The following is a 17,251-nucleotide window of genomic DNA, read 5'->3' as shown; positions in this document are numbered from 1 at the left end:
GGGCACCGTCTAGTTCTTCTGGTCTCATAGTTGTATAGGCTGCAGATCGGATGGTGTACCAGTCGCTAGGACTAATTGTTTCCATGAATTTTGGTTTTCCTCATTCTTCTTTGCTCTGGATGAGGAGAGACGCATCGTTGCATCTAGATGGCAGCTTGCTAGCTTTTAAGATCCCAGTCGCTACTCGCCAAAGTAGAGGTGGAACAATGTTTTGTACAGTTATGTTATGCCAATTCAGCTTGATATCCCCTGAGACTATGGTCCCAAGCCCGCAGGTTCAACTACTCAGTTCGTAATCCAACTTCTTAAAAAACTTGTTTACCTTTTGTGCCAAGGCATAACTTTTTCTAATAAATTAATGGAGGCAGAAGCCACATTGCCATGGATTAAGGAAGTGAGAAGTAAAGAAATGGCATCAGCAATTATACACAACTCTTATTTTCCTCCCCCCAACCTTGGTCAGGCTTTCAGACTCCAGAAACTTCACCTCCCTCTGGCCACCTCCCTGATGTTCCTTTTATAGGCTCTGGCTAGGCCCTGTGGAAGCCACAGCCGCTGCCTCAGCCATCACCGCCAGCACTTGCTGTTGAGCTGATGCTGTGGAAGCCATGGAGGAGGGAAAAGCCCCTAGAATCACTAACCATCTTCCCCTCAGTCTTTAGCCTATTTCCTGACTCTGTAAGCTACAGACCCTGGTTTTTCCCAAGAGATTTTTGACTACAGCTCAGTTTCCCTCCATACTACCTGTGCACCATCCTGGAGACTGAATGGTGCCTCAATGGTTCCCGAATTGGGAGGCCCTCCTGAGACTCCCAGAGGTTGCAATGCCCACTCTACTGAATCACTCTTTGGAACAGGTCATCATGTTTATTTCATGTGATCCACTACCCTGGCCACCACAGACTCCATCAGGATGGGATGCTGAGCCAAAGATCAATCATCTGCAAGGCAGCCTGGTCCCAAAGCTCTGGGGACTCAATGACACTCAAAGGGCAGAACTAGACCATGGGTAGGGACTACCATCCCCTATCCCACTTCCACACAGCAGGCTGGCGCAGAGGCTCATTAAACAAACAAGTAGAATCTTTTATTTCCTCACTTATTCCTGGACCTCTGTTCAGAAACCAGATCAGAGGCACTGTAATGGAAGGCAGAGTGAGTCCTTCTTCAGCAATCCTGAACTCAGTAGAGACCTCACACCTGTCACTCTTCATAGCAAGCCCTTCCCCCATGCCAAGGGAAGCAGGACAGCAAGGCCCACTTCTGCAGATTCAAGCCTACTTGGGGATGTTCAGCAGTTAGAGGGGCTCATTGGACAAAACACAGTCATCCCAGACACCCAGGTCTGGAGGACAGGGCTTGGGAGCTCGTCCTCAGGGCCGTGTGTCTCGAGCCCTTCTTCTGGGTCGGGGGCCGTAGTTAGAGCGGGGAGTGGAGCCCAGGCCAGGGGGTGCTCCTGGGGGCTGGTACCCACAGTCATTGGGATCCAAGGGTTCCCGGCTGAGCAGTACCCACACTGCAGGCACATGGCGGCGCACTGTGAGGGGGTCTAGGCCTGTGTCAGGTGAGACTGGGACCCAGCTGTCCTCAGTCTCTAAGAAGCGCAGCTTGGTGAGCTGATGCAGGCCTGGTACCCGCCGCTTGACAATTTCAGCGCAGCTGACAGCCTTCCCTGTTGCCCGGCCAGAACCTGAGAATACCACATGGCGTGTATTGCCTCGTTCCAACTGACCCAATGCCAGCTCCAGCAGGTTGCGGATTTTGCTGCCATCCTGGACCCGCATCTCCAGTGTATTAGGAGGTAGCTGGGGTATGGGGGAAGGTGCTGGAAGCTCCACAGAGCCAGCTTTCCGGTAGTGCTCCATTCTGCTTGCTGAGGTCTGTGAATCTCGCTGTCCACTGCAGGGAAGTGTGAGATGAGTGCTAGGTGGTACACACCAGGTCATCCTCCCATTCTAGCTCTCCAGGACACGGCATTCTTTCTTATCCCAGACTTCCCAGGAATAGGACTATACCCTCTCACCTCCAGCTTCTCAGGCTCACCCTCGGATGGGGCTATATCTCACAGGCCCCTGTTCCTCTGTACAGGGCTGTAACTCCTCTCCCACCCTGGAGTCTGTGAGATGGCATCAAATTCCCTAAAACTGAGCTCTCTGGGGCAGTGATTCCAGAGATTCCTAGAATAAAGACCAAAACTCAGCCCCCCCCACCACCACTCCTGGCTCTCCAAGGACAGGGCCAAGCCCTTTTTTTACTCCACGTACCGCAAAGTCAGAACTGCGCCCCCCCTTAGCTCCAGAATACTTAGAAACGAGCCTACCACCCTTCACCCCGCGATTCCGGTGGTCAGGTCGATCCCCCTTAGCCCAGGTCATTTTAAGTCAGGAGCAGAGGTTCGACGCGGGCGCCTGTTTGGGCTGTTCCTGGTGTGTGGCCCGCGGTCCGGCAGGCCCCGACCGTCCCACCGCACCGCCACTCTTAGTGTCCTGCGAGTTGCACCCGCCAATGAGTCGGCTTTCCCGTCCCTCCACCTCCAAGCGCTCCCACCTCGCCCGATTCCGGTTCTCACCACCGCCGCCACGCCGGCCTCACGCACGACGCGAAACCAAGATGGTGCGCGGGTCGGGAGCGCGCCGCGGGGCCGCGCACGCCGGGGGGTGGGGCTGCTCACGCTGGGGCGGGGCCTGAGGGAACCTGGCCCGCTATACTTCTGCAGAGGAAATTGAGGGTCACCCGTAGCGGCTGGGAACGTGCGTATTGTACCCGCTGTGACATCGGGCAGGGGCACTCCTATTAAGGGCAGGGGCCCTGCGGATATCCAGCGTCTGAAGGATGGGGAGACTTTGGCCCTTCCAGGATGGGAGACTGGCATTACAGGTTGGGCACCCGACAGTAGCGCAGGTTAAGCGAAAAGCAGCGGGATCACTACGCGCAAGAGCAAGAGTTTCAGTTTGGAGTGGCTTCTGCTGCGCGGAGAGCCTCGGTTACAGCGTTCTGAGCTTCGCTTCATTCACCCTGTGGGCCTGCGAGCCACGGAAGGATTCCAGCAACAGGCAGTACAGGAAGACACTCACTCTGACCGCGACATAAGAGGGTTTGGTGGAGGAAATCCGACCGCAACCGCTGGTGACTTCTGGCTGTGGGGTCCTGGAGGCGCGCCCAAGAAGCCTACAACGGTGTCCAGCATATAATAGGCATGCAAATATTTGTTTAAAAAATGCACCAGGGAAATGGAGAGAAGATACTAAGTTGGGAGATATTACGAAGTGAATTTGGCTTAGAGTTGGCGACTGAACGAAGAGGTGGAAAGCCTTTCGGATGACTACCAGGTTTCAGGCCAGTTTGGACAAGCCAAATTCGAGATGCGCATGCGGGGTGGTAAGGGAATAGCTAGAAAAGCAGCTGGAAACTAGAACACTCCCTGAGACCACAAGGGGGCAGCAAGCACTGGGCTGAGTGTTGGGCCCATCTCGGTCTCAGCTTTTTAAAAGCTAGCGCGCCTCCTACCTCACCTTCCTTTCCCATAACCTAAAATTCCCCTCAGCCAAATCTTTCACACTTTTTGGGCTCCCCTTGTTGGCTGAAAGGGCCAGCAGGCTTCCAGGACACTTACAGGTTCCTCTCTGCCTTTGCACATGCTGATCCCTTGGTTATCAAAAGTAATTTCATATCCGCAACCAGGACTGCCTTCCCCATCAGTCCTTCTGTTCCCCAAAGGATCCTGTGTCCACCTGATGGGACTACCCTTTTCCTTGACTGTCTACCCCCCCCCCACGGCCCCCAAGCCTGTGCAGGGATGGATTACATGGGCCCTTCCTGTGTCTTTCCCACCTAGCACAGCATGTTATTTGGAGGGTTCTCAGTATAAGTAGGATAAATTAAAGTATAAACAAATGTCCCACTCACATCAGTCAAATGAGAGCCTTTATTCTGAGAGGTGCACACCTCTGGGTGGCCAAACAAGGATGCGTGTAGTTCCCAATCCAACCACTAGGTATCTGCCATCCCCATTCCCCACCACCAAAAACCCACCAACCCACTGCCATGGAGTCAATTCCAACTGATAGTGACCCTATAGGACAGAGTAGAACTGCTCCATAGAGTTTCCAATGTTGAAAATATTTATAGAAGCAGACTGCTGGTGGATTGGAGTTGTCCAGCTTCTGGTTAGCAGCTGAATGCATTAACTACTGTGCTCCCAGAGTTCCTTCCCCACCACCAACCCAACCTAAATCAGAATTTGGCACACTCTTCCAGCGATCACGATGGTTTATTGTTACTGAAATAAGGGCATTGATTGGGAAGTGGTCCAAATCTCAAATCTCAGGTAACCCTTTACCTCTGACCTAACAGTCCCACTGAGTATAGGCAGGTAGGCCATGAATCCAATAAATACAGAGAGCTGCCTCTGCCCTATTACAAAGGCAGATTGGCACAGGTCCCTGGAGCCAGGCTGTCTTAGCTGCCCCAGCATGGGAAGCAGTTGTCATTCCTCCACTGGCTTCACTTGCTTGGCGGCCTCTAGCTGGCAAAGTAACTCATCCCACTGCACAAACTGCTTGGACAGAAGCATTGTCTGGACACAGGTTAAGGTGAGAAGAGCAGTCTCAGGGAGTGGAGATATTTTGCATTGGCCAAAAGGGGTGGAGTTGAGGGAGTTGGGGAAGAGGAAGACTGGTTAGGTGGGGATGAGAGACAGAGCTAAGGAGTGGGCCAAAAGGACTGGGCTTGGGGAAAGCACCCATTAGCGGCCTGGGTGAGCAGAAAGGATACAATCTTGTTGTATTCCTCCAGGAGAGCCTTGGACTCCTCAGTGATTTCCCCACACTGGTCCTGTGGGGCCAAGGAGTGTCAGAGAAAGGAGTTGGGCAAAGCCCCAACCTCCCACTAGCTTTCTTGTCTCATTCCTGTCCAGAAAAGGGGATGCTTAACCCCAGAATCAATGGAGCATATTACAGGCTCCAGGATGGGTGCCCTATCAGTGATGTGGCTGGTGTCACTTTCAGCCCAAAGGCTGATATAAAGGGAAGTGGGCCATACATTTAAGGAAATATTTCCCCTCATAGGTTGCCTCCTCCCCTGTCCCCTATTTCCAAACCCTCTTTGAACTTTACACTGGGGCCTGGGAATACTAAGTTCTTCCACCCATAGTCCAGGACACACTATCCCAGGCATTCTTGGATACCTCTAAAAATTAACCTTCCAGTGTCTCAAACTAGCCCTGCTCTGGGAGGCAGGAGACCTGGATGTGGCCCTAGACAAGTTCCTTCCCCTGCCCAGGGCAAAATAAAGGATAACCCCCAAGTCTTCCATGGGGTTGCTTCCCTAGGTAGCAGGGTTAAGGGGTGATTCACCACTTACACGTTCCCTTCCAGCCCTTTACCCTCCCATACCTGCTGCTGGATATGAATCTGGGCCAAGCGTTGTAGGCGGGCAGCATGCTCAGGAACGGCTATAAAACACAACACATTGCTTGATGATGCTTGTGCCCTCCCCCGGGACTGCTCAATAGTCTATTAGGTCTTCGGCAGGATTAGAGTATTGAGTGGAGAAGCTAAACAAACGCCAGGCTTCATCGACCGCTGCAGCTGGAGGTGGTGGGGTTCCCTGCCCACCCCAGCCCTACTTCAGGACCCATAGGGGAGGGGAGGATGCAGGCCCCTAAAAGAATACAAAATGTTGGGGACCTTGAGTTGCCCCCTATCCCTACCCCAGTGCTGTAAGAAGAACGAGAGAGAGAGAGAAAGAGAGAGGGCTTTGCCTACCAGGGGGTCTGTCCCTTTGCCCTTGGCCCAAGAGAGAGCCTGCTGGTAGGCTAAGGATGAGGGCCAGGTCCCTAAACTGACCACCCAGAATCTAACACCCAGAGCCTCAGCCACCATGCTGGGCCCCTTCAGCTTAAGGCCGTCAGATGTTCAGCAGGTTGTTGATCGGGGTGGGGAGGGGAAGCAGGGAAAAATGCCTCCAGAGACAGACAAGATGGATATCTGGATTCAATTAAAGCCACTGTCTGCTTGTCAAAGCCCAGGCTCAGGGACTGTTCTCAGCAGTGCGGCAAGAGGAACTCATACACATTTACACACCTGGCAGGAACTTTTATAGTAAAATCCAAGCTCTGTAGCACCCTGAAGGCCAGATGCTGAGCAGTGGGGTAGAAGGCAGATGGAATCCTCAGAGTTGGGGACTGCTAGAGCAGTCCTTGGGCCCAAATTGCCTGAGGTCCTGACCCTGGGGTCTCTGCTCTTGCAATTCTAATCCCAATGGAGGTGGCATGTGGCCCCAGGGGGAAGAGTAAAGACAAGGAGCAGATCCAGCCTGGGCCCAGGAAACCCAGGGCATGGGTAAGTCCTGCCCACCCAGCTATCTCCCAAACAGAGTATGGAGCTGCAGCTCCAGATAGGTACCTTTGATGTAAGGGCTGTCCAGCATGGGCACCAAGGACTCCACCTGCTCCAGGAGCGCAACCTGGGAGAGGATAAACTGCTCCTCTGAAGCAGAAGAGACAGCAGCAGTGAGGTAGTGTCATGCATGGGGCTGAGGACCTGGCAGGGGAGATGGCTGGGCTCTGGACCTTTGGACAGTTACTTTGCTCTTCTCTATGTGCATACTCCCCCATTCTGTCCCCACCAGATGCCTCTGGTCTGACCCATCTTGAGCCAGGCATCTCTCAGTTTCTCCAAATTCCACCTTTTTCCAAGTTTCAATTTCAGGGCCTCTTCTCAATAAATTATCAGTTAGCCTCTCCTAGGCCACAGGAAATGAAGGGCTTCAGACTTGAGTCCTCATACCCAGGTCTGAGAGAGGAGATACATGGCAGACTATACTAGGCAGGTTCTGCTCATTGGCTCTGGGAGGCACAGACAACTGCAAACTGCTGGAGAGCCAGGGTAGTAATGGGAGAGTCCAGTGGGAGAGCAAGACCGGGGCTGGGGATTTCAATGGTTGCACAGAGTGGAAAGGGAATTCAAGAAGAGGAGACTATGTGGGCAATTGCTTGGAAATAGGAGTGCTTGTCCTTTAGTAGAGGGAAAAGAATTCAATTAGCTAAACAGGAATAGGGAAAGTCAGGACATAGAGCTGGATAGAAGAGTAGGCCTGAAGTCTGTGGAAGGCCCTGAATGGCAGGCTAAGATAAGGACTTTATCCATCAAGGTTAGACAGACACTGAGGTCCAAAGTGGGCAATGTGGCATGATGGAAACCATTTGCTGAAGGGGAAAGACTAGAGTCAAGAAGATGATTTAGGAGACTGTGTAAATGTTCAGGTGTGAGGGGATGTTATGGATTGAATTATGGCCCCAAAAATACGTGTTAAATCCTAATCCCTGTACCTGTAAATATGACCCTGTTTGGAAACAGGGGCTTTTCTTTTGTTATGTTAATGAGCTCACGCCAGAGTAGAGTGGATCTTAAACCTAACCACTTGAGTTATAAAATGATCAAAATAGACATACAGACACACACAGGGGGAAGAGAAAGACAGATGATGGAGACAGATGTATCTGCAAGTCCAGGAACATCAAGGATTACCTCCACTACTAGGAGTTGAAATAGACAAGGAAGGACTTCTACTAGAGCCATGCCCTGAATCTGTACTTCTAATCTCCTGATCTTGAAAAAATATATTTCTGTCCTTTACAGCCACCCATTTGTGATATTTCTGTTATGGCAATACTAAATCACTGTTGTTGTTGTTATGTGCCATCAAGTCAAACCTGACTCATAGCAACCCCTCCTTGGGTTTCTGAGGCAATATCACTACAGAAGTAGATTGCCTAACCCTCCTTCCGAGGAGTGGTTGGTAGGTTTGAACTGCCAGCCTTCTGGTTAGCAGTCAAGTGCCTTAGGCACTATGCTACCAGAGCTCCTACTAAGTCACTGAGGCAGGGGATAAACACTGGGGAAGTGGCCATGGGGAGGGAGAGGGTGGACTCAAGTCAGTGCAGGGAAAAACTCCTGAACTTAGTACCGGAGCTATGGCAGTTGATCAGGAGTTCTTTGGGAGCTGCCCATCCTCGCTCAGTCTTCAGTGATAAATAATTTCTACCCCAGTCTCTCTTTTGGGAATTGGATCTCCCAGCTTTGTTATAAGCTTAGGTCCCTAAGCAAGGATTCTGTCTCTTTTAGTTTGGCCTGTACACGATGGCAGGGACTCTCTGGTTCCATGATATACCTCATAACCACGATAGTGTGAGACATACTGGCTCACAATATAGTCATACCTCAGAGATATTGTGGGTTCAGTTCCAGACCACTGCAATAAAGCAGATATCGCAATAAAGGGAGTCATATGAATTTTTCAGTTTCTCAGTGCATGTAAAAGTTGTTTTTAAATAAAATTTTTTAAAAATAAAATTTGTACTCTACTGTAGTTTATTAAGCATACAATAGCATTATGAAAAAGTTTGAAATATTGTGAGATTTACAAAAATGTGACATAGAGACAAGTGAGCACATGCTGTTAGAAAAATGGTGCCAATAGAGTTGCTTGATGCAGGGTTGCCACAAACCTTCAATTTATAAAGAACAAAATATCTGTGAAGCTCAATAAAGCAAAGGGCAATAAAATGAGATGTTCCTGTAAATGATCATTAAACATCTTTTGAATAAATGAATGGACATAGTATGTGCTCAGCAAACTCTAGCTTGTGGAGTGGCTGGCTGACTTATTAGCCAATTCAACGACGGCAATGGTTCCTACCTACAACTTTGAAATCCCCGAGCCTTCTCACATGAAAGGAAAATATTGCAATTTATGCCAATACTCCCCCTCTTCCAAATGAAATGCCCTCTGCCCTGTCCTAGAAATTCCTTTGTCCCATGAGAAGTGAGGAAGGTTCTGAAGGAAAATTCCAGAGGCAGATCACTGCTAGAACACTGGAGTAGCTCTCACTGTGGCTAGCAACATTGTCTGCAGCTAGCCCAGAGGTATACCAAGCCCAATGCCTATGAGAGGACCCGAGGACCCCCTCCAGCTAGAGTCAGGTCAGAATTCCAGAGAGTAGCTTCCAGGCTGTTTCCATGAGAACACTGGATGGCGAGGCCACCTCTGTGCCCAATCTCCCTGACAACCCACATTCCCAGATGCATGTCCAGCATTACCTGCTAAGATGAATTGCAGCTTAGAGGTATCAGGTATGGCAATGCGGTCAATGTACTCAGGATCCAGGTATTTGATCAGGTCTTCAACTAGAAAAGTAGCAAGACAAAATGGGACCAATTGGGTTGGGAACTGAGGCTCTATCTTATGAAGCCTTTGGTGAGGAGCTGACGCTCTCAGTATCCCATCTACTCCTGTAGACCATAACCCCCAATTCTCTCTCTCTCCACACTCATCACCTCAAGCCTCAGAGCTGAGAACATCATTGCTAGCAGCACCCTGGGGCCCTCAGCACTCCCAAGGGATGGAAGGTCCCTTTCCCCCTCAGTGCCCGACAAGTCAGAGCTTTGTTTGATTTCCACATGCTGAGCAGGGGTTACTAGCTCTGAGATAACCAAAAAAGGCTTTGCTAACCCAAGCCTGAGGCTCTCAGTATCTAATTTCTGTCTCTAGACCTTACCCTTCTTCCTTTCTCCACCACCAGGAACTTTCAGGCAGAGCTTCTGTCCCATAACTTAGCACACTATCATGGTCATAGGGTTCACTCACGAGGAAAAAGGAAAGCCCACACTTTACTTCAGCAGGAATACGTTTTTATATTTTTGCTCTCTCCAAAGGGCTATTCCATAACCTATTGGGCTGAAGGCCCAGGACCAGGTCCCAGAAAGAAGAGGCATGAGGAGGGCAGGCAGGTACCCCAGAGAGGCACTTACTCTTTTTGTACAGAATCTTCACCCTCTCCCTCTTGCTGGCGATGTTCCCCAAAGCCACCTGTATCTTAACCACACCATCAGCCACCTAGAAGGGGAATGGAGGTTAATTCCAAGATACACCACCTAGATTAAGGTTTAGTAAAGAACCCTTATCCCCTGACTCCACAACCTGAGTCCCAGCAGGTTGGCCCTCTTCTCCTGTATTAAAGGAGATGTAATTCCATCTTCAGGGAATCCTCAGTGTGAATGGACAGATAATCATGTGCTCTCTCTTTAGGGAGCTTCAAGTATGATTGGGGAGAGAATTAACTATTTTGGAGCTTATGGGGCATTGGCATATACTATGTATTTCTTGGTTCCTAAACCCTGGATTTAGGCGTGAAAAATCCAAGCATCCTCATCTAGGCCTTATTACCTCATCAATGTATAACTGTACCAGCCCCAGACTGAATGGCCAACCTCTAGCTCTATCCCCTCTACATTAACTTTAATGTGGGAAATGGAAGAGTCTAGGACAACCTCTAGAAGCCCAGTGACAGTGCAATCCCTGAAGTAGGAAATAAAGAAGAATTTCCTATTCCAATGGCTAGGGGAGAGAAAGAGTAAAGTTAAGAGCATGTGGACTGAGTTTGAGATGTATATGGGCCATCCAAAAAGAAAAGTCCAATAGGAAACTAGACATATGTCTAGTTCTCAGAACAGAAATCTGGGCTGGAAATACACATTTGAGACATAATGATATGTAAATGGTAACAGAAACTGTGGAAGTGAATAAGCTCAGGCTTAAGGCTTGTTGTTATTGTTAGGTGCTGTTGAGTCAATTCTGATAGCATCATAGTAACCCTGTCTAGGGAGAACAGAACAAAACACTGCCTGGTCCTGTGCCATCCTTAAAATCATTGGCATGCTTGAGCCTATCATCGCAGCCACTGAGTCAATCCATCTTTTTGAGGGTCTTCCTCTTTTTCACTAACCCTCTGCTTTACCAAGCATGGTATCCTTCTCTAGGAATTGATTCCTTCTGCCAACATGACCAAAGTATGAGAGATGAAGTCTGGCCATTCTCTCTTCTAAGGAGCATTTCGGCTGTACTACCCTCCAGGCAGATTTGTTAGTTCTTCTAGCAGTTCGTGGTACATTCAACATTCTTTGCCAACACCACAATACAAATATATCAATTCTTCTGTGGTCTTCTTTATTCATTGTTCAGCTCTCACATGCATATGAGGTGATTGAAAATACCATGGCTTGGGTCAGACACCTTAGTTTTCAAAGTGACATCTGCTCTTTACACTTTAAAGAATTCTTTTGCAGCAGATTTGCCTAATGCAACATGTCACTTGACTGCTGCTTCCATGGGTGTTGATCCAAGTAAAATGAAATTCTTGACAACATCAATCCTTTCTCAGTTTATCATGATGTTGCTTAGTGGTCCAGTTGGGAGGATTTTTGTTTTCTTTATGTTGAAGTATAATTCATACTGAAGACTGTAGTATTTGATCTTCATCAGTTCAAGTCATCTTCCCTTTTGGCAAGCAAGGTTGTGTCATCTGCACATCACAGGTTGTTAATGAGTCTTTTTAATACAGTGACTCTCTGCATCCCTTCTTCCATCTTCTTCTGATGGTTTCTACATCATTCAATATTTTTCCCATAGAATCCTTCAATATTGCTTAAGGGTAGGGGCAATGAATTCAAGAGTTAAATATATGGAGAGGTAAATAAGATAGGGAAGAAGCAATCAGAGAGGTAGGAGGAAAACCAGAAGGGCTGGTGTCATAGATGTCAAATGGAAGCACAATCTGCTGTTGTTGTTGTTGTTGTTGTTATGTGCCGTTGAGTCGGCCCCAACTCATAGCGACCCCTCCTTGGGTTTCCAAGGCAGTATCACTATGGAAGTAGGATTGCCCAACCTTCCTTCCAAGGAGTGACTGGTGGGTTTGAACCACCAGCCTTCTGGTTAGCAGTCAAGTGCTTTAGCCACTATGCTACCAGGCTAGTGACACCTAATTCCACAAGAAGGATACAGACAGACATCATCATCTCAGATGCACTTAGCTCCAGATATGCCTGACATTCCAACAGGAATTCCTCTATAAAAGATCTTCCCATAGTAGAAAGCATTTGAAGAACATTTGAGCTTCATGGTTGTCAAATTCAGTCATTTAGGTGAAGAAGTCACAAGGGTGAAGTAGTGTTGGTCCATATCTGAACACCAGTTATTCAACTCCCTCTCTTCCTAATTCCAGGCCTGTCAGACATCACCTCTTGCCCCTGGGAGCCTTCCTTATCCACTTTTGACCTGTCTCAGGTTCCACGGACCTCTCTCTGCACACAATTCATTTAACAATTAAGAACGCAGGAGCCCTTCTATTGCGGACGTCAGTTCTTATTGAAACTCTCATTAGTCAGCTTCTCAAGTGTGTCAGGTCTCAACTAGGCAGAGAGAACAGGGCGGAGTCTTGGTCACCATTCATACTGAGCCCACTTCCAGCGAACCAAATCACCCGCAGAGCCTCCCCCTCCACGCCCCATGGGGATGGACACCGAGGGTTCGATCTGCTCCAGAAAGCCCCCCACCCGGAAAAAAAAAAAAAAAAAAAAACCCTCACTGCCGTGGAGTCAGATTCGACTCATAGTGACCCCTTCTTGGGTTTCCGAGGCGGCATCACTACTCAAGTAGATTGCTCCCAGACCTTTGTTGTCTCAAAGGCCGAGACTGGAGCGGTTGCATCCACCCCAAGGGCCAGGCCAATGGGCCGCTCTTCACTGTCCTGGAAAGGGATAGGCAGACTCCAGACCTCTCACCTTCCGCGAGCCACGCGCCCCGCCTGGCCCATATACCCAGCGCTCTAGCTCCTCCACACCGGCCTGTAGCCGTTGCAGGTCTGTCACAGTCGCCATCGCCACCGCCGCCCCGCCTCAACCGGGGAACAACCACAGGGCGGGACGTCCGTCCAAATGGGAAGGCTGACCAATCTGAGTGCACTGGCGCCTCCTGGAGGGAAGTGACACCACGATTGGCGCCTTTAGTGCCGGAAGTGATCGAATGGGGCGGGTAAAAGGTATCAAAAGCTGCATAGTTACCGAGGCAACGGCTACCCATCTTCCGGCCCTTCGGGAATCCCAACGCTTTGGTTGTCAAGACAGTCTTGCCTTTCTTTTCTTAGTTTGAGGTAGCTCTGGTGGTGTGGTGGTTAAGCCACCTGGCTCATAACCCAAAGGTTGGTGGTTCAACCCCACCAGCTACTCAGGGGAAGAAAAATGAGGCAGTCTGCATCTGTAAAGACTTTCAGCCTTGGAAACCCAATGGGGGACACTGAGTTGGAACTGACTTGATGGCAGTGTGTTTAGGATTTTTTTTTTTTTGGAAGATGGAGCAATCTACTTTGTAGTGATACTGCCTGGGAAACCCAAGGAGGGGTCGCTATGAGTCGGGTCTGACTCCATGGCAAATAACAACAACAACAATTTGAGGCTGCCAAAGAGGTTTCCCCACCCCATTCTCTGAGGTTCTATGTATAAATACATCCACTATTCTGGGATAAGTCCATTCCCATAGGTCAGTAGGAGGCCCCATGAGTTAGCATAGCCTTTTGGAATCCTCTGAGGTTCAAGAGATTAACTGAATTGCCCATGGACTTCCAGAAGAACAAACAAATCTGTCCTGGAAGAAGTGCAGCTGGAATGCTCCTTGGAAGCGAGAATGGCCAGACTTGTCTCACCTGCTTTGGTCATGCTGTCAGAAGGGACCATTATTCCCTGGAGGAGGATCAGCAAAAAAGGGGAAGACAATAGATTGACATGGTGGCTGCAATAATGGGCTCAAGTATAGCAAAGATTGTGGGGATGGCGCCTGAGTGGGCAGTATTTTGCTCTGTTGTACACAGGGTTGCTGTAAGTCAGAGCTGATTTGACGGCACCTAACAACAACCACCCAGCTCCTTAGTGCTAGAATCAGCATGTGAACTCAGACTGATTTCAAGAGCCAGAGCTTCTGTTGTCACTGAGCTTCCTATGCTACCTTCCCCCTGGGATCCCTGACCAGATGTAACCTGTGTACCAGATCATTATTTCTCCCTCCATTCCCCTCTACCCCCCAAACAAGAAGGCGAGGACACACAGGAGAGGGAGGGATAGCAGCTTTATTGTCCAGATGTGGCCTGGGATGCCTCCTCCACAACACCCTCGACCCAACTCTTCACTTGGCTCCCAAAGAGGAGCAGAGCTTGGTCCCTAGAGATGGCATTGACAAAGGGAGCATATGAAGGAGATGATAGGGTTCCTGGGGGGAGAACTCTTTGGTAGACGTTGCCAGAGTTGGCCAGGGAGAAGGTGCCCTCCCTTTACAATGAGGTAGATGTAACATGGGAAGAAAATCCTTTGGTTGCAAGTCCACATGGCATGGAGGGGAGGAAGTCACCTCCCAGGACAGTGTCCCAGAGTGAGTGGCCTGGAAGAATCAAGGTATGGGGAGTTGTCCTCCTCCCTCAGCAGTGGGGCTAGGACTCTTAGTTCTGAGTGGGAGGTCTCAGGGCAAGGTGCCGGAAGGGGGCCCATGCAGGGGTGCAGGGTTGGTTGGGCCCTGGGAAGCTGGCACAGGCTGGCGGCGGGCAAAGAGAACACCTGGTAAAGAGGTGAGATGGTAGAGGGCAAACACAAGCAGAGGGGGTGAGGCATGAAAACAGAAGAGGGGAACAAAAGTAAGACTGCTATAACACCACACACATACCCTTTCCACAAACCAATTTGGACAAGCTCATTGTGTCAGTAAGAGACTATTATGTCAACGTAGGTACCCTCAAATAGGTAAATTGGTATCTATAATGATACTTAGGCCCACGACAAGGCAGACATCCCATGGTACCCATGCCAATGAGGTTATACCTTGGACCCCATGCCATGTAGACAACCCCATTAACCCATGCCCCGGTAGCAATCCCCTGAACCCCATGTTGCCCATGCAGATTTAGACATCCTTGCACCTCATGCTCATAGAGGCAGTCTAAAATCCCCATGCCAATGTAAATACCCCTGACCTCATGCCAGTATAAACAGCCTGCAGCACCCATACCAGTGTAGACCACCCCGTTGATCTCTAGGGCCATGTTGATACTGCTGATGCCACTGCCAGCCAGATTGAGAGGCCCATCCAGCCGCTCTTCTGTCCAGGAGGGGGCAGGGGTCACATTTTGGGAATCAAACTTCAGACTTAGAAGTGCCCTCCTCCATCCCTGTAGACAGCTCCCATCCCACTTTGACCCCACACCTGTAATCATACAGGCGTCTATAGACGGTTATGTCTGCCCTATTTCCAACATCTATCAGGCAATGTGCCTGTCCTCCCTCAGTACACAGGCCCAAAGCCCCTTCAGCAATAAGTCCCTCCTCACCCCTCAGGGGGACCTTGCCCCTGGACAGAAAACTGGGGGGTGCACCAGGTCTAGGAGGGTCCATGGGCCCAATCAGCACAGCCCTCTTCTCCGGGGGTTCTTCTGGTGCCAACTTTTCTCGCACAGGTCCCAGGGCCAGACCCACAGGTAATGCCACTCGAGGGGTTGGAATTCCACTCTCCTCTGGAAGAATAGGTCACTCAGCTCCCCTGGCCCAATCAACCCTATCTCTGCATTTGATTCTCACCCGAGCTCATGAACCGTATTCAAGCTCCCCTCCCATCTAGAGCCTCAGCCTGGAGGCTCTCAAGCTGAAGAGCCAAAGGGCCAATATATATGTCCAGGTTGGCGGAAGACAATTTTCAGAGGCAAACAAGTTTGGGGGATTTCGTTGATTTTGGTAGTTAAATAACCCAGGACACAGACGGCACAAACTACATGTAGATAGGAGCCCCATGAGGACAGATGTGGAATGGAGCTGCTCTAGATAAAGGGCCTTTTCCTGAGCTTCAGCCCCACATCACAGTGACCCGTTGCTCCTAAGCTTCATTAACCCCACACCTCAGACCCTGAAACTTCAGGACTCCTAAATCTCATTGCCCCCTAAACTGCCCTATCTCTCAGTGCCTTCCAGATTTGAATATCCTTTACAAAGTCTCCTATATCTCAATGCCCTCTAGACCTCAGAAACCCCCAAAACTCCGCGTTGCCTTCTCCCCTCGCACCTTTCTTAATGGGGCTCGGGCTCAGCTGGGCGCACGCGTGCGCAGGCAGACCGGGGCCAGAGCTCTGGGCTGGGCCCCGGCCGGGCCCCGGCAGGGGCGCGGGCGGGGCGGGGCCAGATCCCGAGGCGGAGCCAAGACCGCCCCGAGGGGGCGGCCCGGCCAAGCCGAAGAGAGGGGTGGCTCCGTAAGCCTGGCGACGGCCCTCCCGCCGGTTGCTGTCGATAGCCGCCTGGAGCTCACCCGGCGAGCTGAGCGCTTGCGTCTCGCACTCGTACGGGTACAGGTACTTCATATATCTAGGGGCGGACCGGATGTGGGGCGGGAAGCTGGGCCTGGCTGATCAAGCCCTACATCCCAAACCAGCCCGAGCCCCTGCCTTCCCGTTCGCCCGCCTTCCCGTTTGCCCTGCCCCCAGCTTCTGGCCTCACTGGGTGCGTAGAGTGAAAGCAGCTGAGGTGATGGTGGTGGGTAGACTGAGGCCTCGCGTGACCTCCCGCCACACCTTGCGGTTGATGACTTCCACCAGGCCGCCCTTAGCGGTCACTAGACGAAACAGCGCGTACAGGTCCAGCACCTGCTTGGCCATGATAGGCACACGGTTCACTGGCGTCCCTGGTAGGGATGGGCAGAGAGTCAGGACACTAAGACCTGTGTGCAGCATCCGTGGAGACTGAAGAAATTGGATCCCTGGATGATGCCTGGGTGCACTGATGATCAGGGAGAAGGGAGAGGAAGAGGGAAGAGTGGGGAGAGCTCCCAGGGCCTTCACTGTGGCAAGGAAGACAGGATGCTAGACCAGGACAAACTTTTTCTGAAAAGGGCCAGATGGTAAATACTTAATGTTTGCAGGCTAGCCAATGTCATAGCTATTCAACTCTGCCATTGTTGCCTGAAAACAGTCATGCTAGTTGTCCTGGAGTGATTCCAACTCATGGCCCCGCCTTGTGTCAGAGTAGAACTGTGCTCCATAGAATTTTCAATGGCTGTTTTTTCAGAAGCAGATCACCAGGCTGGTCTTCCAAATTGCCTTTGAGTGGGCTTGAGCCTACAGTCTTTTCTGTTAGCAGTGAGGGCCTTAAGCATTTGCACTACCTAAAACTCAGAAAACAGCCTTGTTGTTGTTGTTATGTGCCATCGAGTCAGACCTGACTCACAGCGACCCCCTCCTTGGGTTTCTAAGGTGGTATCACTGCAGAAGTAGATTGCCCAACCTTCCTTCTGAGGAGTGGCTGGTGGGTTTGAACGCCAGCCTTCTGGTTAGCAGTCAAGTGCCTTAGGCACTATGCTACCAGAGCTCCTAACGCTACCTTGTTGTTGTTGT

General features: G+C 50.4%; 3 protein-coding genes across 3 annotated transcripts in view; all 3 read right to left on the bottom strand.

Moving 5' to 3' along the window:
• Positions 1-1,373: 1,373 nt before the first annotated feature.
• RPP25L (ribonuclease P/MRP subunit p25 like) lies at positions 1,374-1,865 on the bottom strand. The gene has a single exon (XM_007950702.1). It carries the CDS (start codon positions 1,863-1,865, stop codon positions 1,374-1,376), a length of 492 nt encoding a protein of 163 aa, XP_007948893.1.
• A 2,621-nt stretch (positions 1,866-4,486) lies between these two features.
• Positions 4,487-12,716, bottom strand: DCTN3 (dynactin subunit 3). Its single transcript, XM_007950653.2, has 7 exons — positions 12,621-12,716; positions 9,813-9,897; positions 9,102-9,188; positions 6,405-6,488; positions 5,394-5,452; positions 4,774-4,833; positions 4,487-4,576 (listed from the first exon to the last, which is right to left on the bottom strand). Exons 1-7 carry the CDS (start codon positions 12,714-12,716, stop codon positions 4,487-4,489), a joined length of 561 nt encoding a protein of 186 aa, XP_007948844.1.
• Positions 12,717-14,343: 1,627 nt separating this feature from the next.
• ARID3C (AT-rich interaction domain 3C) overlaps positions 14,344-17,251 on the bottom strand; it is a 7,162-nt gene continuing 4,254 nt past the window's right edge. Inside the window, exons 3-7 of the mRNA XM_007950652.1 lie at positions 16,359-16,542; positions 15,931-16,226; positions 15,206-15,388; positions 14,887-14,976; positions 14,344-14,438 (exon numbers count right to left, since the gene is read on the bottom strand). Of these exons, the coding sequence (XP_007948843.1) occupies positions 14,344-14,438; positions 14,887-14,976; positions 15,206-15,388; positions 15,931-16,226; positions 16,359-16,542 (848 nt within the window). The remainder of the gene's footprint in view (positions 14,439-14,886; positions 14,977-15,205; positions 15,389-15,930; positions 16,227-16,358; positions 16,543-17,251) is intronic.

Source organism: Orycteropus afer, unplaced genomic scaffold, assembly GCF_000298275.1.
Source record: "Orycteropus afer afer isolate SDZICR_OR568_19922 unplaced genomic scaffold, OryAfe1.0 scaffold00285, whole genome shotgun sequence".
Classification (NCBI taxonomy): Eukaryota; Metazoa; Chordata; class Mammalia; order Tubulidentata; family Orycteropodidae; genus Orycteropus; species Orycteropus afer.
The sequence above is the reverse complement of the archived record's forward strand: the minus strand, read 5'-3'. Positions and strand labels throughout refer to the sequence as shown.

Excerpts from the sequence above, each read along its gene's own strand:
- RPP25L (XM_007950702.1), bottom strand. The coding sequence starts at position 1,865 with ATGGAGCACTACCGGAAAGCTGGCTCTGTGGAGCTTCCAGCACCTTCC.
- DCTN3 (XM_007950653.2), bottom strand. The coding sequence starts at position 12,716 with ATGGCGACTGTGACAGACCTGCAACGGCTACAGGCCGGTGTGGAGGAG. Across the intron at positions 9,898-12,620 it reads GGGCGCGTGGCTCGCGGAAG|GTGGCTGATGGTGTGGTTAA; the intron begins GTGAGAGGTCTG and ends TTCCCCTTCTAG. Across the intron at positions 6,489-9,101 it reads GCTGCAATTCATCTTAGCAG|AGGAGCAGTTTATCCTCTCC; the intron begins GTAATGCTGGAC and ends CTTCTGCTTCAG.